Source organism: Urocampus carinirostris, chromosome 13 (assembly GCF_059441175.1).
Source record: "Urocampus carinirostris isolate Australia breed hairy pipefish chromosome 13, RoL_Ucar_1.0, whole genome shotgun sequence".
Taxonomy (NCBI): domain Eukaryota; kingdom Metazoa; phylum Chordata; class Actinopteri; order Syngnathiformes; family Syngnathidae; genus Urocampus; species Urocampus carinirostris.
This window is the reverse complement of record NC_142361.1, coordinates 41,596,200-41,617,634: the sequence shown is the minus strand read 5'-3', so window position 1 is coordinate 41,617,634 and position 21,435 is coordinate 41,596,200. Positions and strand designations below refer to the sequence as shown.

The 21,435-nt window shown below is 46.1% G+C and overlaps 1 protein-coding gene across 4 annotated transcripts; it reads right to left on the bottom strand.

The window, feature by feature from the left end:
• Window positions 1-3,064: 3,064 nt before the first annotated feature.
• Window positions 3,065-21,093, bottom strand: rrbp1a (ribosome binding protein 1a). 4 transcript variants are annotated; one of them, XM_088351768.1, is made up of 25 exons: window positions 20,864-21,093; window positions 14,943-16,696; window positions 14,694-14,833; window positions 13,681-13,791; window positions 13,436-13,588; window positions 13,254-13,372; window positions 13,032-13,185; window positions 12,638-12,776; window positions 12,404-12,564; window positions 12,297-12,328; window positions 12,106-12,178; window positions 11,407-11,441; window positions 11,247-11,313; window positions 11,091-11,180; window positions 10,147-10,212; window positions 9,993-10,082; window positions 8,342-8,434; window positions 8,221-8,271; window positions 8,078-8,158; window positions 7,939-8,001; window positions 7,150-7,209; window positions 6,775-6,858; window positions 4,742-4,825; window positions 3,507-3,650; window positions 3,065-3,436 (listed from the first exon to the last, which is right to left on the bottom strand). In XM_088351768.1, exons 2-25 carry the CDS (start codon window positions 16,678-16,680, stop codon window positions 3,398-3,400), a joined length of 3,867 nt encoding a protein of 1,288 aa, XP_088207894.1. In that variant the 5' UTR covers window positions 16,681-16,696; window positions 20,864-21,093; the 3' UTR covers window positions 3,065-3,397. The 4 variants fall into 4 exon arrangements, with proteins under 4 accessions (XP_088207894.1, XP_088207896.1, XP_088207895.1 ...); XM_088351770.1 differs by having other exon boundaries at window positions 7,156-7,209; window positions 20,864-21,092; XM_088351769.1 differs by having other exon boundaries at window positions 14,694-14,830; window positions 20,864-21,092.
• Between the last annotated feature and the right edge of the window lie 342 nt (window positions 21,094-21,435).

The following is a 21,435-nucleotide window of genomic DNA, read 5'->3' as shown; positions in this document are numbered from 1 at the left end:
CTCCGACTTTGAAAGATTTTTGGGGTTTGACTTGGAGCCATTTGACTGTTGAGGAGGTTCAATTCCCTTTTGTGAAGATGGCATTCCACTTTGTGCTTAGAAGACACTACGCCCCGCCCACCCGTGGCTTGTTTTTTTTCTAATAAGAGTAACGTAACCAGGACATAACATAGACTCATCGCGATACTCGGGGGGCCTCCGCAGACTCTGCCGCTGTGTCGCAAGCGGTGTCGAGAACGACGGGGTCATAAATAAGGCCGTCGCGTAGCGGCGCTATTTTTTTCCAGTAAGACGGTCGTCTAACTCCTGATTTTTTTCCGCCGTTAGTTACTGACAATGAAGAGCGCTGCGTTACGTCGAATAAAGCTGTTTTCCTCTCTCCTCCGAGTTACTTTTCCGACGGTGTCGAAAATAGCCACCGCCGTTTCGTTAGATCGCGACGACCGATACAGTACTTACTAACGCGCCGAAAGAAACGGCTCTTGGAAGTGAAGGGAGCCGGCTCCCCGCCAAGAAGGCTTTTCTCTCATCCGTCTGGTCAATATGCACATTTAGAGGATTCTGTGTTGTTGACTTTTAAATTTGTTGAGCGTAAAAAAAAAAGGTTATCTTTTCTTAGATTTATGAATATTTCAATTATATTCCCTCTTTTTCAGCGGTAATGTGAAAAAAAAAAAGTAAAATGTATTCTTTTTTTGCTTTTATCCCTTTGTTTCCTTTTTTAGTCTTTATTATTTTCCCCTTTAAGTCTTCCGTGCATAATGTTACATTATAATTGGTAACGTAGGGCATAAAGTAACAAAAACAACTTGAAGAGCCGTTTGGGACTGGAAAGATCCAGCTCTTTCGAGCAGGTTAGCGCCTTACGTGGCTGCTCAGCCGCTATTGGGAAATGTGAAGCACGCTGTAAAGCGCTTTGGGAAGTCTTGACTTGAAAAGCGCTAGAGAAATGCAGATCATTTCATTTTAAACGAGCCGAGCTGAAAAAGCCGGCTCTCTAAAAAGAGTCGGAATTCCCATCTCTACGAGAAAACCGCAGATTTTCTCATTTACTCGGAAATGTTCAAATTCTTTGACGTACGACAACTTTTTTGAAAGTAAAAGAAATGGTTACTTTCTCTGGTAACTAGTAACTTTTACTACTGAGTAATACAGAGACCAACTCCGTTACTTTTTGGAAAAAGTAGTGAATCACCTGACCCATGACTTTTTTGAAAGTAACGTGCCCGAGTGGGGAAGTCGGAGAGAGCGGTGCGAGGAATCAAATGGACCGAACCGTTTCAGGCCAGAGCGTTATTTTCGACACAATATTGTTGTCATTTGTTTTGTTTCGAAAGGCGAAAGAACATTTTCCACGTCTCCTCGCGTGTTCTACTCCTGGACCAGACAGAGTATTCGGACTTTGAAAAAAAAATGGAGCCGGAGAAAAGCAATGCGGTCGAGGACATTTATTACAAAGTTTGAGAATAAGATAAAATGGTCCGTGTTACATGTCCTTGGGTAAGACACTGAACCCCTAATACCCTCAATAAGCAAGTTAGCGCTTTACATGGCTGCAAGGCCGCTATTGGGAAATGTGGAGCACATTGTAAAGCGCTTTGGGAAGTCATTGACTTGAAAAGCGCTATAGAAATGCAGATCATTCACTCCGGTCCAGTCGACGGGAAGCGCGTCTCCCACCAAGATATTGGCTAAGAGAGCGCTCCTAAGAAAGGCCAGGAAGAAAGTTTGGGCCCCTGTCTTATAGGGAAGGCTTGCGGATTTGCAAAATGGAACATGAAACTCTAACAGGCGCCTGAGGGATCTCGCATTACAAGGCAAAAGAAAGAAGAGCTCCCTCTAGAAGGTTCAGTCCTGCACATTCCTGAGACGTCAAAGGTTGTATGATAAGGGTGGAAGACTGTTGCTGGTTAAGTACTGATAAGAAAGGATACTTCGCTCAAAATATGTGGGTGAACATAGGTGCATTTATAACAGCTAAACCTGTATGTTATGATTGAAGTAACATAGTGGTGATTAACTTAATATAGCTAGAAAACTTGTAGGATGGTGACAACATACGGGGAGAACAGGCAAACTCCACACAGGAGGTTCGATTTCATGACCTCAGGACTGTGCCGCACACGCACTAACCACTGCGCCGCCGTGCTGCCCTTTTTATGTTTTAGCTAGCGTTTTTCATTGTACTTAAGCCTTTCATTGACCTTATAATAAGTTTTTGAAAAAGCTCTCATTTACAAACTTGCCTTCAAAACATTACATGATTAAACATTTTTGTCAGAGTTTGAAAGCTAAATGCTAGCAATATAAAGCGCCGTTTAATTAAAAAAGAAAAAAAAGAGATAACGTTGGTCATTCTCGCGATATGTGTCAATCGTTCCGGCTGCTAAAGGGTTAAACGAGCTATTAGTAGGGCTCAAATAATCTTCAGGAGAAAAAAAAATCAAAAAGAGAATTTACCCGTACAATCTTTGAGTCGAAAGGTGAAAAAGACGCCGCCTGGCGGTGTGTTTGGGGACCGACCAATTTGGGATCCAAAACGGCCAGATTTCAACTTCCGTCTTCAGTTTCATGAAATGAACATTCAACAAGATGTTTTTTTTTTTTTAAAACGCTCGATTCCATCCTCGGTCGTCTTGTGGCAGCAAAGAATTGAACTCGCGTCTAGCGGGATATATAAATTCACGTTTTAAACACCATTTCGCCATTCGAAAGTTTAAAAACCAAAAGACTTTTATAGCAACGTTAACGCTTAACCGAAGTGTGATCAGAGAATGAATTATCGCGATATTGAAAAATCAAACTGGCTACCGTGTTCGCTAAGCGAGGCCGTTCTCGCGATATGTGTGAACCGTTCTGACTTCAACCAAGTTCAATGTTTTGGGTGGAAACAACGTATTAAGCGTTCAATTGATATAAGTGACAAAGACGCCACCATGTGGTGTAGTCGGAGACCGACCGCATTTACTGGTCAAAGAGCAGCAATATCCTGATTCTTCAATTTTGACCGAATTCACGAGCGTGCGTAAAGAATTGCTGACGCGGCGAAATCACAACGACAAAACGAGTTGGACTGTCGTTTATTCATTTGTACAAATTCAAAACAGCGCTTGAACCCAATCTCGAGTCGAGCGGCGAAAACAAAACCCCAAAGTCATTGCACAAATGTGGGTACGTTTAACGTACGACGTTTTTCCCTTTTAACACTGAAGCGCGAAGGAAGGTTTCGGACGAGACGGCGTCTCGGACGGCCACCTCGGACGCGGCCGGAATGTCAGCTTTCAGTCGAGATTTGGCAGAAAAAGAAAGAAAAGAAGTCAAAGGGGACGTTTGGGAATGCACGAGTATGCTAAGGCATGTTTGGTCTGATGTCCACGCGGCGGGGAGCTTCTTCCTCTCAGACGGACGTTCCCTCCTTGGACGGCGCAAATTCGCCCTTTTCGGCAGGAGGGAAAAACACGGTCAGTGTGGCGCCGCAAAAAGGCCGGCGCCGTTTTGCGTCTCACCTTGTTGTCCAGGTGCTGTTGCAGGGCCGCCACCGTTTCGCGTTCCTTCCCCAGCTGCTCTTGCGTGGCTTTGAGGAGCTGCTGCAGTTTGCTCGCCGCCTGCCCCAAATCTTTCGACAACTTCTTCTCTTTCTCCAGACGTTCCTGCGGTCAACGCCACAGATGTTGACCCGTCGGCAAAGCGTGCCCGAAACTAAACGGGTCGCGCCGTTCGAGCCGATACGCGATTTCTCCCTTTTCAGAAGCGGATGTCGGATTGACATTTCCCACACGACACGCGGGAGATTTTTGTCTTTGTTCCTTCGACGCGGACGCGACTCAGATCAAATAAGACCGGTAGAATCGCGAAGGCGCAAACGAAAGGGCAGCTCGGGTGCGATACGGACTCGTTCGGTATTTCTCGATCGTTTCCCGTCACGCCCCCCCTGGGAAGAAGAAATCCTCTCGCGGCCCGAGATCAATCCTTTTATGTAATACTGACGGGGACAAAACAAAGATTCCCGATTTTGATGAGAACACATGGCCTCCGTCCCTGGCAAATCTGCGCCGAATCAGCGCCATCGACGGGTCGTAACGTCTCGTTAAATTGCCCTCGTATTGCGCGCCGACGCCGATTTTAACATAGCGAGCGCGTCGGTCTCTGCCGTCTCCCTTCAAGGCTACAACTTTCGTTGTTTCTCTTCTCATCGGCGTTAAATATCGTGTCTAGACTTCATAGTCCATGTTTCTACTCTGCGCTTCGTGGACTGCGTTAGAGGCTAAACGGAAATAAAACACTGCCTAGTGCGGCGGAGGTGCAATTGCACTCCGTTCTGAGAAAAACAAAAATGAACAAGCGCCCGCGCCACTATTTGAGAATTAGACGCGCTTTTCCTAGTTTGAAATCAATTTGAAATAGAACGCTTCAGAATACCGCTTAGGTGACAGTAGGAGTCGATCCCCATCGTAAGAGAACGGTCGGTCGCGCACGAGGCCGGGATTTTTTGTTGAGGAGATCTCATTTTCTACCGAGCGAGCGACATTTGAACCAGACACGTTTCCACCAATGCGAGTGCGGCGCCCTGCCCTCGCGGACACGAATCCGTGACCGGACACTTGGAACAGAGAAGGGGCCTCATTTTCTTAAGACATTCTTTCGCCGCGATGATTCGATAAGGCCGACGCCTTCGATTCTTAATCGACTCCCGGCAAGGAATTCGAATCCACTCGCGGCGCGGGACGGGGAGAGAGCAGACCTTGAGCTGGGAAACGTCCGCAGAGTCGGAGGAATCTTGGAGGAGATCCAACTGGCTCTGAAGTTCGCCGATGCTGGCCTGGGCCTGACAAAAGACGGATGGAACGGAATGAAGCTCGCTTTGCGACGAGCAACAACGGAGGGCGTTTGCAACACATGGTTTGTATGCCCGTCACGGCTCACCGTCCCCTGACCTGAAGGCTAAAATGAGGCCAAGGAACGAAAAATTCAAAACACGGGAAAACCTCCGGGAGGTCTCGCAGACGGAGGGTGAGGGTCGGAAGGGACATCTCACCGCCATTGATGCCGTTAGGCTTTTCAATGGGTTTTTGGTCATTTTTGGTTTGTATTTCAATCCTTTGTAGGTCAAATTTCAGTCGTCTTTTGCTCACGTTTACTTGCGTAGCTCTCGATCGGAAAAAGGATGTTGCAAAAGCATCAAACCACATTCAACAACAACATTAAATATAGGCAAGTCATCCGTACCATTGATGGGAGCTGCACAGGTTAACTCCGTGCTTCTCGATTATATTCCATAGTGCCCCCCCACTTCCTTCAGAAGAAATCCTTTCGCCCCCAAGACGAAGACCCAACACTCCGTAATCACCCAAAACAAACCCCAGTTAAGAATAATGTGTCAGTAAATCTGTTTTAAGTACACCGCCGTCATTGTATCCTTACAAGAGAATTGAAAAGGGAAAGAAAGATAGACCAACTTACAACAAAGAATAGCTCTATTAACTGTAAGAGAAAAGATTCAAAGAGCATCTGATATCCCAAAAGAAAAATCCTTTTTTGAATGACCGTGTCAAACCATATACTGAAAAATGAAATGACATAAAAAGCAATGCATCCAAACAGATCACCGACGTTATTCACTCAAGGACACAATATTAGAACTCTGCAAAACAAAACCATACGTAATCGTTTGTGCTGATATTTTGTGAATCAAAGACGATATGAGATATGAATGAATCAACACGGTTTGCAAGACACAGGTTTACACTGCTCCCTAGTGGAGTAAAGGTGCAATTGCAATTAAAAAAAACATTTGCTGATGTGAAAAACGCTTTTTCGACTCAAACTAATCATTCGAAGTGAGAGACGCTGAAATAAAAAAAAAGCCGGCTGTTTGATGTATGCGTGTGAGAGTAGGATTGCTAAAACTTTGGACAGCATGGATAAGTCCTAGAGGTCTCCAACCCCACTTTTTTTTTTTTTTTTGCATGACCGCCGTTTTCGGGTGTAGCCAGCAGCAAACTGGACTTTCTGAAGATGACCTTGGAGCATGCTGCCTTTTTAAACTTGTTTTTGCAAAAAAAAATAAAATAATAAAAAAAAGCAAAAAATTGGAGGTAAAAGGAGATGGCGGGGATCGGATCCAAGTCGTTGCTAATCGATAATCAAATAGCATACATGACAGCAGACAAGAATTCTGGAAAACGGAGAACCTTTTCAGATGGTGCATTCCCCCAGGCTGCATTTGATGTTTCAGGGGCATCAACAGACATCACTGCACAAGTACCATCCTGTACAGCTCCTATAATTTCCAGATCTTTGATAAGAAAAGGCAACAAATCTAGTGTCATGAGTCAAAGAAGACCATAAATATATGAGCTGTAGAACCATCTGGAATAATCTGTTCCCTTATGAGAGCTGCTGCAGCGCCAAACAGGTTTTTAGGGTTATTTTGATGCGCAGCAATAACATTCAGAAAACAGACCGTTTTCGCAGAGGCAAATTCTCAAGCTTGGTAGCATGCATCTTCGTTTGAATACGAACCAAAGAACTTGTCTGTCTTGAGAGTGGAGAGAAGTGCTTGCAGTCATTGCCATCTTCCACCGATAAACGATTGCACTCATACTGGAATATACTACCATACATCAATACATCAACGTGTGTAACTCCAGCACTGGTCCATAATACACATCCAAACGTTGTACAGTACATTGAGAAAGCCCGTCGGGTCAAATCTGATCGCAAGGGATAAAACGGACTTCTTTCGTACGGAAGAGGTTCCGTTTGTAGACCCACCTGCAGAAAGTCTTCCTGAAGTTTCTGTCGAGCCGCCAATTCCCCCTGCAGTTTAGCGCTCGTCTGCTCCAACTGGGAAGAAACCTGAACAAGAAAAAGACAAACGAAAGAAAGAGTCTGTGGCACTCGAGTGATGGAGGAGGAGCAGCGAGCGGGCTAAAGCTAGCGAGGCTAACAAAGTGGGGAGAAAGCCGGCATGCCAACCGAGAGGTTAGTGAGTCGTGAGATCAACCCAAAGTTAGCATCGACGGCTCCTCGGAGCGCTACGGGACAGACTCCGAAGACCAATCGCTAGAACCGCTATATACATGCTTTTAGGGCGACTGTCCCGTATGCGGCGCCGAGGAGAAGCGGGCGGTGCCGCGGGGGCCGCACCCTAACCTGAGCCTGCGACAGGCCGTTGTGTTCCGGCTGGCCGCTGGGACGCTCCCTCGCCTGAAAGGGAAATTCACGCTAGTCAAAACCAAAAATGGACCAATGCCAATCCAACACCTTGGCCGCCTCATCCCCTTCAACCCGTCGTGTTGGCAGAAAACGAAGCGATGCAGATTTTGCTCGGTGCCGTTTCGCTCATTAAAGAAGGAAAACATACGACGAAATAAAAACAATTTGTTTTTCGGAATCGACTCTTTTTTCGAAAGACGACTTCTCGAATTCAGCGTGAAATGAATCATGAGTTCTGATTAGCCCATTCGACGTCCCGTTTTTGATGTTTTCTTATTTCAAGGGTCTACTAAACTTCAAAAGGTAGTTATTTTCAGTCATTTCCTGGTCAATTTTTGCGTTTTTGGTGATATTTTGTTCGTCTTTTGCAGTAGTTGTCATTTTGTGGTTTCCCTCGGGTTAGTTTTTAGTCTGTTATTGGGTTTTTTTGGGGTGGTTTCCTTGTGTTCTCCGATTTCCACAGCCTTTAGGGTGGATCTGCACCTTGTAATCTCGGAGATTTCATCCAAAAAAGGGGAGGGCCTTAAGAACAGATTGGAAATGATGCCTCTTTTTGTACAGTCCTCTCTTATTCTCTTTCAGTTCAAAGTCAATTTACGTCTCCTCATCTGGAGTGTGTACCGTACTTAAAATTCATCTGAAAAGCAAGGAAAACCGAATTGCAACCGCCTGATCATTTTTGGCGTCTAAACGAGAGGAAAGATAGGAAGATTGAAGTACCTTAGCGAGCTCGCCTTTGCGGTCTTGGATCTCCTTGTGGGCCGAGTCCAGCTGCAGCCTCAACTGCGCGCGCGCACACAAAAGATGTATAGAAGGGGCTCACCCGGATTTTGCAAACCCCGGACGCCCAAAACCGTACCTGCTCCATCTCCTCGGCCATGCAATGGTTATCGGCCTGCTTCTCCAGCTGCGCCTCCAGAAGCATCATCTGCTCCTTCAGCTGCGACAGCCAACGCGAAGAGTAAGCAAATCATTTCCCAGATGCGAGTGGCATCCACCCACCTCTTTTATACTTTGCTTTTCCGACTCCATCTTCTGGATCTCCGCCAAAGCCTGAAAGGAAAAGAAGAGGACGTTTTTCTTTTGTTTTTAAGGCCGTCGGAGAGGAAAAAAAACTCCCGACCGCTTTGAGCTGCTCCTCGGAAGTCTTGGTTTTGGACTTCCACACGGACTCTTCTTCCTCCACGCTTTTCTGCAAATGTTTCAACATTCCTTCCTGAGGACAAAAAGACAAAAAAAATTCAGACCTTTGTAAATGTTCCGTGACGGTCAAACTCCGCAAGTAGGAAACTCGAATAAATACTTCTCTAGTCAGCGAAACCAAACCACCGACACAATTGACAGGCGCGAGCGTTTGTTCAATAAATAAACGTAGCGACTTTGGTAGTGTCCAATTCGAATTGAAACATATTTGTACTGTTATACGGCACTCGCACCAATTCACTTTTTCACTTCAGTTGATATTTTGTCGCCTTCATGCGGACGTTCTCAACCCACAATAAATCGAAAAATGTGCAGCTCCCTTGAAATTGGATAAGTGAGCGGGGAGGGAGCGATCGAAGCAGGAGAGCAGCAGATAAGGCATGTTTGATTAAGAGCTTAAAACGTGGAGTGAAGTGTTCTAGAGGGGCCTTCAGGTTGGAACTGATCAATTAGCTCTTATCATAACATCAGTCCGTGTGTATTTGTGATTGAGAGAGCATAAAAAGCACGCTAGAGTGGAAGTGATGAGCTGTTACCATAACATGAGTTTGTCAATCTGGCTCTAAAACAGGAGTGTCCACACTTTTCAATTTGCCGGCTCCCTTAAAACTTTGATGCACTTTTTAAGTCGGGTTGGTTGGTTTGACATCTTCATTTATTTATTGTAAAAAAACAGGGAGCTATTCAAGTTTCTCTCTGCTAAGTCTCATTTGATTTCCTGCACTGTTTGTTTTTGGATGAAGCAAAAAATTTGCTGCGTTGTGTTGAAATTCTAATTTATTACGAAAGGTTTCAAAAAGCAGCTCGAGTTCTATTTAAATTCATTAAAAAAAAAAAGGTTCCCTTTTTGCAAGATTAAAAATTTCTTGCGCCAATTTTTAAGCTTTCACAGCAAATGAATATCAGCCTCTTCCTGATACTAACAATCGGCCCAGAAAAACCTAGTCCAAACTTTGGAGAAAGCGGGGGGGGGGGGGGGGGGCCAGATTTGGTAGACTGAAAATGTGTCAGCCTGGTATAAGAAAGTCACCTTCCGTCAAAGGTCGAGTGCCCGGCGATCAGCGTCGCCACCTCGTAGCTCGCCCTAGTAACATTTTCATTTGCCTCGTAGGGTCCCGTGAAAAAGCGCCGCTTCCGGTCGCTTCACCTTTTCACAGCGTTCCTTTCCAGTTGGCTTTTTGTAGTAAGGCGGTGCCCCTCGATATCGTATTCTTTGAAAAGAGCCACCGAAAATTTCGGATTCCGCTTGTCGCAACCCGCTTTCCTTTTTCTATAAACGGCGGCCATCTCGGAAATGGAGGCGGGCAAAATTGCTCAGAAAAGACCGAGGGCAAAGCGGCCGAAGGGCTTCTCGTTTTGTGAAAGGGTGAATGTCAACGTTACCGGCGTGCCACAAACGATTTATTTAATGACAGGGGCCGTAGGGCGGTAAAAATTATTGGACCGGACTTCAGACCTGCCCGGTTTACGTCACTGACACAACTGGACTCGACTAAAATACCCTGCGCGCGTTTTGGGGATCGGAAGGGAGGAGCGCATCGCTACTGTAGTAGCAAAAGAGTTTGGTGTACCGTTTCGGCTAAAACGCTCCTGTACTGTTCACATTCGGCCTGCAGGGCGCCGCTGCTCTCCTCCGCCTCCTTCAGCTTGGAAAGGAGGTCCTGAAAGAGAAACAATTCAGACTCTGCCGGTCTCCAAAAGGCCGCCGAGGAAACCCGGGCTTACCGGCGATCCCTGACTGGATCGAAGGACCTCCTCCGCTTTTACGGTGAACGCCTGCAACCAGTTTGGCTGAGGGAACAAAAAGAAAAGAGGCATAACGCGGGGACAAGGGCATCTACGAGCAGTCCTTCTCAAATGGTCTGCACTTGAAACAGCCGCCGAAGACCTCCGCGGCGCTCGGGTGTGAATTTGGATCAAATATTCGTGACGTAGCGGAATCCACATCTAGGAGTCTCCGCCATGTTTATCTGGTAACTGTGCTGCTTTGCCTTGGCTTTTCCTTGGCACGAGGCCATACAGTGGCCTCTTGTGCTCAAATATTACACAATGGAGCTTTAAAAATGCAGCCAAATAGATGTTTCTTACTTTTGCTGGTTATTTGTAACTCGAACGAGCAAAACGAGTGACGGTGAGGCACCGATCACGCTCGGGTTTTTGCTCTCGATGGAAAGAAGGAGCTTGAAAACGATACCGTCCACTTTGCTTTATGATAAACATTTTCAAGATATGGCCATTTGAATTGTGGCCTTTTTTTTTAATCAAAATGGCCATGTCTTTTTTTTTCATGTGATGTCATTCAAGCTTATACAACGAAAGGGATAGTCTCGTTCGACACATAAAAAAGAAAGCAGACTGAAAGATATTTTAGCACACTGATTTCACTACACATGAAAAGAATTTACATTTTGTTTTCTAAAATGAGAATTTGAAGCCTTGTTTTTGTAAATTTCCCTAACGATGTGGATTATGAAAGTGGCGCATCAATCGTCATAGCAAAAAATGTCAAATAAAGAAAGAAATGACTAAAAACGTCATTTTTTAAATCAGTTATCGGCCAGTGGCTAAAAGTACAACCTTGCTACTGGCGACTCGTTTTTTTTTTTTTTTAGAAAATGGGATTCTATTCTAACTGTGGTTTGAAGTGAAAAATAACAGGGAAGACAAACCTGCTGCGTCTGGAGAGGTACGAGAGGGAAGAGTTTTTGGAGAGCTTCTTTGGCTTGACTTTCAAACTCTTGGAGCTGCATGACGGACGCCTGAAAAGAAAACGGGAAAGAAGCGTCAGACGTTCGGCCTTTTTCATCGCCACGGATACGGCTGACCTCGTTTCGCCTCGACTCTTTCACTTGTTCTTGAAGCGACGCCACGAGCGCTTCTTTCTCCGTCCAGCTAAAGACAAGCCACGGTAAAAGTAAACCCGGTGCTTCCCGAGAGATGGAGCACGAGTGCATTTTTTTGTTTCTTTGAGGCCAGAAGGTTTACCTGCTCTTCATCTGTTCCGCGGAGGCGGCCGATTGCTAGGAGAGAAAAGTCAATTACTTGGGGGACACCGGAGCATCCCGGCCAGTTGCTTTTCTTAGCGGTGTCGAACGAGAACAAAGGAGATTTGGTCGGAGGGCTTTAGGAGCGGATGGAACTTTCTGATCCGAGCGCCCCCTCTCCCGGTCCTCCTCGCGAGTTCAAAATACATCGATGTCTTCTCGTCTTAGTTTGAGTATCGACTCGAGTTTAACTCAGCGCATCCCTTTTCCTACAAAGGCGTAGGCTATGTTAGAAAAAGCCGCAATCGGTACGTGTATAAAAAGGAGGAACGTTCGGGAGCCGGGAGGGCGTCAGGTTTTGACGGCTAAGCTACGCGAAGCGATGCTAAGATGCGCTACGTGTCGTCATCCTTTTCGTGGCAATCGGCGTTTAACGGAACTCGAGTCCATCAAAGATGTTTGTTTCAGTTCAGTGGGAGACCGTTCGCAACGTGGTTACTAACAGATGACTTTGTACCAACAGTACTTTTTCTACAGTCGCTTCAGATAACATCTAGCGCGTCCACCTAGCCCCAACCGGCGTATCAGATATCTCAGGGCAGAACTCCTTCAACAATTGCTAAGAAAGGTCAGATTGTTGGCACGGTGGTTTTTTTTTTTTTTTTGGGAGCTGGAATTGCCACACAATGTACGGACTTACTGCTGCCTCCTTTATCTGCATTTGCTTGACTTCTTCCCGAAGACTTTCCAGATGCTCATTCTTTTCGTGGAGGCTGCAAGGACAGACAAACGGCTTTCGCATTGATATAGACATAGATAAAGGGTTGATATAGACATTGCAGTCTACTTTAGCCGCAATGTGAGTAATTGCTCTAACGTCATGGCATTTACCTGAGCTTTAATTGCTGAAGCTCTGCATTCATCTGGTGAGGTAAAACAAATCCGAGTTAACGAGAAGCACCAGAGTTGAACAGTCATCGCAGAAAAAAAATCCTAACCTGTTCAGGAATTTGCTGGTTTTTGCTCTGGCTGGCCTCCAGTAAGGAGTTGACGGAAGCCAACTGGTGGAGCAGCTTTTGTTTCTCAAGCTGCGACGAGTCCAGCTGAGCAGTCAGACCCTGGACCTCAAGCTCCAGATTTCCCGCTCGAAGCCTGAACTCTAACGGGGAAACGGGAAGCGTCGTTGAGGATGACAATTACGAGAAGACGGAGACGCCGTAGGGACTCCCGACCTGAGAGCGAAGTGGCCTCCTGCTGGACCTTCTTGACAGACTCCTGCAGGCCGCGGTTGGCACTTTGGGTGGATCTCAGTTCCTCGCAGACCTCCTCCAATTTACGCTGCAGAGCTAACTGGCTGTCGGCGTGCTTGGCCTGATCACATCACAATTTGCGGGAAATATCTCATCGTCTTTCCGTCGACCAAAAGCAGATTCGAAACTTACTCCCGTGTACAGTGAAATGACTTTTTAGGACCTTAAACTAGCAAAGGATTACGTTCACCAATAAAGAAAACAAAAAGTGACGCTCCATAGAGACCCAAAGCGCACCTCAAGCGTTAGAGATATTAGGAAGATGTCGGCTTAATGAAGCTCTGAAGATCTAAAGAGGAGAATCTGATGGCCTCACCTGCAACGCTGAAAGTTGCTTCTCGGTGGCGGCAACTTTGAGCTCCAAGCCTTTCCTCGCGTGTTCGTCGGCGTGCAGGATTTCCGTCTTCTCCCCGAGATCTTTGGCTAGTTTGACGCATTCCTGCCGCAGTTTGGCTAGCTCTGCGTTTTGTCTGCAGGGGAAGGAGGGAGAGACGGTTTGAGGAGCAAAGCCGCGTCACTCGACCGAAGAGACTCTTACTTGCTCTCGGCCTGACTGGTGGCCTGATTGAGGGCGTCCCTGAGGATGGAGTTCTCCTGCTGGAGACGTGCCAGTTGGGCGTTGGGACCTTTCTCCATCTGATCTTGCAGGCTAACGATCTAACAGAGGTGGACGTCGGCATCGGAGACCTCGGTCTAAAACGTGTCCGGACGGGACGGTACCTTGGCGTTGAGCTTCTGGGTTTGCGCCACGTGGTCCTGGTAGCTGGCCTGCATGCGAGCCTGCAAGGCGATCATCTCCTGCTCCCTCTTGCTTAGCTGAGAACTTAGCCTGGTCTCTACATTGGCCACCTTGGACTTCTCCGCAGCCAGCTCCTGGTCGGCACAGAAAACATCGTAAGCGTTATTTGCGTTTCGGGCTATCTGGCGATCCGGGACCGAAAACCATTTCAAAAACGCGCTCCGACCTTGGTAAGATCTCTCAGCCGGTTCTTTGCTGCGGACGAGTCCTCCAGCAGTTTGTCCTTCTCCTCCAACTGTTTCTTCAAGACTGCAACAGGGTCACCTTTCTGAGTAGCCTGAAATTGCACACGGAGTAATAAATCGACGCAAGCCATGGAGCAGAGTCCCATAAATGAGTATCATTAAAAACTATTTTTAAATATACTGCATATAAAAGCAAAGTTATTGACGAGAACTTTTAGGTTTCCCATGATATAAATGATCACCAACACCATGGCGTGCTAGGTCAGTCAGGATGAGTCTCATTCTGTCAAGCGCTGCCCCCGCGTTTGTCCCGCTCCGCCTGCACTGCGATTGGACGGCTGGGGAAAGGTGACCTCGGACAGCATTGTGTTTTCCCCCAACTTCAAAATTTTGCAACTCCACCACCCAAAAAAAAAAAAGGTTTAGGGATGAGCATTTTGCGCAAAAACTGTCCAGTATCTCGTCGCACCGCTCGCGTTTTCGACAGGGCGGAAGAATTCCAATAAAATGGTGTCGAAGCAGAAAAACTATTGGGTGGCCCAAACTGTAGCTCATAAGTTACGTGTTACAATAACCTCCCGTAAACCACCGAAGAAGAACCGGCATCCTATCGTAGCGACTATCACAAAAGCAGCAGTGCTGATATTGGCGATCCGGCCCGTTTACTATAAATAGTACAGCAAAGACGTCGGAATAATGCTAGGTTTTCTTAGTCTAATTAGATGGCACGCAGTTTTTTTATCTCTCATTAAAGTCCTCTCTAGTTTATCATGCTTTGTGGGTGTGACTTGTTTGCCTTTCAGAACTAGTGGATTCAGAATTCAATAGTTTAAAAGGTCACCCATTCATTCTAACTTCTTGGTTTTGCCTCCAAAATGCCCCTGGTCTATGCGTTTCGAGTTTAAAATGCAGAAAATTGTCACCTAGACCTCTCTAGACTGTCCACCCGCCAGGGTCTCACTAAATACAAATGTGAAAGACCGACGCGCCCTACCATCTGCCAGCTGTCCTGGTCTATGCCGGCTTTCTCTGCCAACATCTGGATGAGCTTGTGAGCTTCTTTGTCACTGAAAGCCATGCTGCCGATGGCGGAACTCAACGTCTTGTAAGTGTGAAGGCAATCTCCCGCTTCTGCTGAAAAGCAATCGGCACAGTGAATGGTTAGAGACGCGGACGGCGGCAGCCGCCAGACCCCGTTGCAGAGTCTGGTCATGAAAAGTGGAGGGGAAAGTCCTCAACTCACCGCCGTCGGTCTTCTTCTTGGCCGCCTTCTTCTTGGACTCCTGAGCTAGACCGGAACCCACGGGGGGTACGGCCATAACGGGGACGTCTTTAGCGACGGCTTCCAGAAGCGGGGTCGATTTGTTGGCTGCTACTGAGGATTTGGTGGACTTGTCTTTGGCCTGGGTGCCCGATTTGTCCTTGGGCTTGTCTTTCTCCTTGGCCGCTGCGGCAGCGGACTTGTCTTTAACATGGGTGGCGGACTTATCCTTGGACTTGTCCTTCTTGTCTTGAGCCTGAGTGGCAGACTTGTCCTTCTTGTCTTGAGCCTGAGTGGCGGACTTGTCCTTCTTGTCTTGAGCCTGAGTGGCGGACTTGTCCTTCTTGTCTTGAGCCTGAGTGGCGGACTTGTCCTTCTTGTCTTGAGCCTGAGTGGCGGACTTGTCTTTCTTGTCTTGAGCCTGAGTGGCGGTCTTGTCCTTCTTGTCTTGAGCCTGAGTGGCGGACTTGTCCTTCTTGTCTTGAGCCTGAGTGGCGGACTTGTCCTTCTTGTCTTGAGCCTGAGTGGCGGACTTGTCCTTCTTGTCTTGAGCCTGAGTGGCGGACTTGTCCTTCTTGTCTTGAGCCTGAGTGGCGGACTTGTCCTTCTTGTCTTGAGCCTGAGTGGCGGACTTGTCCTTCTTGTCTTGAGCCTGAGTGGCGGACTTGTCTTTGGACTTGTCCTTCTCCTTGGCTGGGGTGGCGGCGGACTTGCCCTTGACCTGGGAGGCAGATTTGTCCATGGACATATCTTTCTCCTTTGACTGGGCCTTCTTCGTAGCTAGGCTGGGGGGCTTGTCCTTCTCATTGGCTGGGGTGGTGAACTTGTCCTTGGGGACAGACTTGTCCTTAGCAACAGACTTGTCCTTTTCCTTATCCTTAGTGATGGACTTGTCCTTTTCCTTGACTGGGGCAGCGGACTTGTCGTTCTCCTTAGTGGCAGACTTGTCCTTGGTATCAGACTTGTCCTTTTTCTTGGCAGGTCCGACAGACTTCTCAATGGCCGTTGCTACCAACTTGTCCTTCGCTGCGGCAGCTGGCCTGTCCTTGTCTTTGCCCGTAGGGGCAGACTTGTCCTTGGCAGACTTGGCTGAAGTTTTGGGCGAGGTAGGTGCCACGCTCTCAGATTTGGAAGAGGTTTGAGGCGATTTAGTGGGTTGAGGGACAGACTTGGAAGTCTGGTGGTTTGCAGATGTGGCAGTTAGCGGAGCTACCTTGGAGGGAGCAGGGACGACCGTGGCTTTACTTTTGGTAGACTGCTGGACAGGAGAGACGACCGCAGATTCGCTCTTAGCCGACTTCTTTTTAGGCGAGGACACGGGAGGCGTAGGCCCGGCTTTGGGCTGTAGTTGGGTTGGCGTCGCCCCCAATTTGGGGCCTGGAGCGGCAACCAGAACAGGCTCCACAAGAGACTTCTGGACCTGATCAACTTGGCTTTTATTCTCTGCTTTTTTAGCTTCCGGTAGGATTCCGTTGGCCTCCTTCTTCCCTCGGTTCTTTTTGTCGGCCGTTTTGTCCTTTTTCGTTTTGTCCTTTTTCTTTTTGTCCGGTCGAGCGGGTTGCGACGCGCCCAAGTGGTGGCGCTGTTTAGCTAGAGCTTCTTCGTAAGACGTCTCCTTCATGGAGAAAGTGGAGACCAGAGCGATCCCCATGGCAGAGAGGACCATGAAGCCACCGAAAACCAGAATCCCGAGGGTCTGCGGGTCGTAGATATCCAGCATTTTGGTAGGAATTCACCTAAGAACAAAGAGATGCTCGTCACCGGCAAGCAAAGCCATATTTTCAAAAAGTATGGAAAAGGGGAGAAGGAGTTTGGATATGGCTAGGTCTGCAACAACGAATCGGAAAGATGGATTAGTAAAAGTGTTGGCGACTCGTTTCCTCGTTGATTCTTTGTGCCGTGCTATTTGAGAGCCGCTAAGCACATCAAATCACTGAAAATGAATGCATTGAATTTCATTGAGGGAAGTAGTACCACTTTAGGCGGCAGAGGGCACCTTGACCTTTTTGATCACAAGGGTCATAGGGGCAGGGCACCATTTCCTGGACAAGTACAGCCTGGTGGCGCCCATCCCTTCCCTAAATCTTTTTTTTTTGAACGTTGCATGAAACAAAACTGGCATGAAAGAGTTCAACACTAGAAAGTTTACAATGTCAAGGGAACAAGTAGTGCTGCAGAAATACAGAGAAATAACATCTGAAATTGATCCAATAAAAAGGAAAATATGAATGATAACGGGCAGATTCTTATGCATATTATGTATCATTTGCAAATTGGGATCGTTTATGGTCTTCAAAGATTTAACCATAAAACCAAATTTGTTGACATTTGGAAAAACGGGTTGACATTTTTTTTGCTACACAAAAACGTCATCTATTGCTCCATTTTTGTTTTTATATGTTAAGTCCAAATGTAGTACGCTTTGGGAATAAGTTGGTTGGAAAAGAGTAACTTACACATGTGCAAGTGTATAGTATACATATGTATTTTTGTTTATTAATAGATTTGACACAAATTTGGATTTTTCAGGGTCTTTTATATTACAAAACTTCAATAATTGAATAGAGGGGGAAATTAAAGACGTGTTTTGCAAAAATCCGATTCATCGATTCAGAATCGTCGGTTGCAGCCTTAGATATGACCATTATCTTTCACCGGCAGTTAGATGGGTTTCCCCGGATGAGAAAAAATGCCCCAAACAATTGACCCCACACATATTAAAGACATTCGACTCTCTCGGGCCAGAACGAGCTTGGCGTCTCTCTCACGGCGCACAGCCGTTTTACGTGACCACGGATTTGCGTTCGGGCCAGGGAACGATTTTCCGGCGACGCATTTGGAGCAGACTCGCAACGTTAATCTGTTTTACAGGAAACACGTGAAAGACTAGAATGTCTTTAAAAGCTATAGTAAAGCAGCATTCAGCCATTTTGGACCTCAAACAATGGAAGATGTCAGGTCCAAGGGGACCCCATCTTTTTTTTTGTTCCTTCTAATCTTTGACAGTGTCATACTTTACTTTTATTTCGCATTCTAATGTTTTGCACTCGTTTTTCTATCTCTCCGTTTTATTTGGGGGGCCTAGACTGAACGGTGTTGCTTCAATGGCTGGAAATACCGGGGCCGGTTGCTGCATCCCCATCAGTGTGGATAAGCCTCCCTCACCTTCCTGTCCTCACACAGTTAGTGTGTACCTTACAATAATCATATAGGATTTATTTAACTGTTTGTATTTTAACCTATGATTGTGTCTGTATTAAGTGTCCTTCTAAAGGGACAGTGTGTATTATTGAGTGCCTCCTTGTGGTAGAAAAAAACTTTGTACAACATTCATTGAAGAAAAATACATGCAATATGATATTAAAAGGGCATTTTTTAAATAGTCATAGGTAGAGATATGCGTATGTGGGATCATGAGGCTCACCTAAAGGAAGCAAATATCATTGTCGGCCATCTTGCTGTTCAGGCTACCCCCAACAATGTTTTTTTTTTTTTTGGTAATTCCTTTTCTTTATAACAGCCCTCCCTCTTTTTTTCCTCTGATGGCTAGGCAGAAAAAAAAATAGGAAAAATGTTTTGGTCATCGAGTCTGTAGTGTGTTCTTCCTTGTACATTTTAACACTAGTTTACGGTTAAACGACAGAATACAATGACACGGACCGCTCAAATGACACACACCGTCTCTTGAACGTGAGTGCAAATCATGGATTCCTTTATTACCGACTCATTTTTGTTTTGATTCTTGGATTTTGAGATCTTATTTCGTGTCGGCGGAACGAAAGCCGATCGGTCCCGACTTGAACCGGCGCCGGGTCAATTGAATGTTAGAATGTTACGTGTCACAAAGGTCCCGTGATCGTCGGACCACCGTTACGTCGAATCGGCCGTTTTCTCGCAGAGGAGGAAACCTTCAGAGAAAAAGACTCTTATACTGTATAATCCTGCAAGAAATGGATTAAGTGCATTCACACTTGGATTGAAACATTATACAAGAGCAAGCGTAGACCTCTACCTGCAACACACATGCACAAATAGAGCCTTTTTATATTCTTAGAGGGACAGGGAGTACTATTGGACCACTAGATGTTGCTGTATTCTCACGTGCAACTGAAAAGGAGCATTCAATATACTTTGGGTAGGTCTTGGGCTGAAATTGTAGGCCAATTTGAAAGGATTATTATGAGGTGACATTTAAGTAAACAGTGCTCTCTTCTGGGGAGCTTTGTTAGGGTTTGCTGTCTATCTGCAATTTGGATTAGGAAAAGCATGAGAAATGAAATGATCTGCATTTATATATTTATATATGCAGCACGGCGGCGCAGTGGTTAGCGCTTGTGCGGCACAGTTCATGTCATGGGAACCTGTCGTGGGTTCAAATCCGGCTCCAGACTTCCTGTGCGGAGTTTGTATGTTCTCCCCGTGCTTGCGTGGGTTTCCTCCGGGCACTCCGGTTTCCTCCCACATTCCAAAGACATGCATTTCAGGTGAATTGGCCGGTCCAACTTGTCCCTAGGTGTGAATAAGCGAGTGAGTTGTCTGTCCCCGTGTGCCCTGCGATTGGCTGGCAAGCAGTTCAGGGTGTCCCCTGCCCACTGCCCGATGATTGCTGGGATGGGCTCCAGCACCCCCGCGACCCTACTTAGGATAAGCGGTGCAGCTGATGAGATGAGATATATATATATTATAAATATATATCATTATTTTCTTTCTTATTTAGCGCATAATTTTACTTATAAAACATAGGATAAACACATCCACTGTAGAATATGTTTTGCTCAATTTCAGTATTATTTTGTCATGTTTCGTCGTTTTGAATGTCTTTAGTTTTCTTTTATTTCCAACCTTTTTTCCACTTTTTATCAATTACTTTTCCTCAAGTGGTATTGGCGCATGCGCACACAATTCTTACACACTCGCAATGCATTTTCAACCCCATTTACAAATCACATGAGTGGCTTACATACTACAGTATTCCATTTAAATTCTGATTCCCCCCCAATCCATGAGCTTTTTTTTGTAAAACGTGTGGTGATTGTGAAAGGCTAGAAATTGTATTGCCCAATTTTTGCAGGTAGCACGCTAGCGGTCCTAAAGTCACTTACGTGGACGTTGCACAGAGAGGCGCGCATGCGCACACGGAGACACTTCTGAAAGTCCCACTTGTAATGCACTTTACACTAGTTTCGATTCAAATTCATGCGTTTCAAACGTTATATTATTGCAAAGGCACTTAAAGTCTGGTTAGAGGGGGGGCTAGTGTCGCTCATTTTCGGAAAGACGTTAAGAAAGAAAGCTTGTTTTGCAAACAAGAATGGCGTGATTGTGAAGTAAAAAAGGCTTGAATTAGTTTTTTGCAGGTAGGATGCGATCTGTGCTAAAGTCACGTACGTGGAGACGGCGCATGCGCGCAAGGACACGATTCTTGACGCGTCTTATCACCAAGTGACACTTTTAAAGCATTTTTTTACAAATCACAAGAACGCATCGCATGCATACGATCAATACAAAGGCTAGACTTCATTTGGGCTCAGTGGTTTGAGGGTTAACCCCTAAATCAATGCTCACTCTCGAAAAGACGTTCAAAAAATGAAAGCTTTTTCTTGCAAAAAAAACGTAGCGTCATTGTGGAATGGCAAAAGAAAACTTGAAACGGTTGATTTTGTATAGAGCCCGCTAGCTCGCAGAGATTGTCAAGAATCAATGAAGTTTGCCTCGCGACGTCAACTTTTTACAATGACGTGTCAAGAGAATGGCGAGCGAAACCTCGTACACGTCACCAAAAGCACACCAAATCATCACCTTTATCCATTCCAAGTACACAAATACGAGAGACGTTTAGCTAGCTCGTTAAGCTAGTTGCGCGTTGTTTAGAAATAGGAACAAAAAAATGTCCATTCACTTACCGCGCGACTGATGAGAATGCTCTTTTTGGCCAAAAGCAAGAAAAGGGGAGCTTTTTGAAAAGAAGGCGTTTTTTCCTTCAGATGCGCTGCAATGCTAAGCGTTTTGGTGCTTTGATTTCACGGAATCGGAGCCCTTTTGTGGGAGTCTTGGTGTTAAATGTGAAGTCGTGGCACTTCTGGCTAGACGTGCTGGCCCCCTGCCCCACATAGCTAGCGTTAATCCGGGACAGCTCTGATTGGCTGAGACCGAGTCACACCGGAAGTGGCGAATGCTGGGAGTTGGAGTTTTCACCTCACTCCCATGACGTTACGTGTCTCCCCTTCGTCGAACAAAGGGCGGTTGGTTTGAAAAAAAAAAAAAAAAAGGACTTAAAACAGCCTGAAAAGAAATTATGTATTATTTAGTGCCTCCTACTGGTAAGAGGAAAGTGTATTATATTTTTTAAGAGAGGGGGGAGAGAGAGAGAGAGAAAGAGAAAGAGAGTGTGAGAGAGAGAGAGAGAGAGAGAGACGTAGAGAGAAAGAAAAAGAGAGCGAGCGAGAGAGAGAAAGAGAGAAAGAAAGAGAGAGAG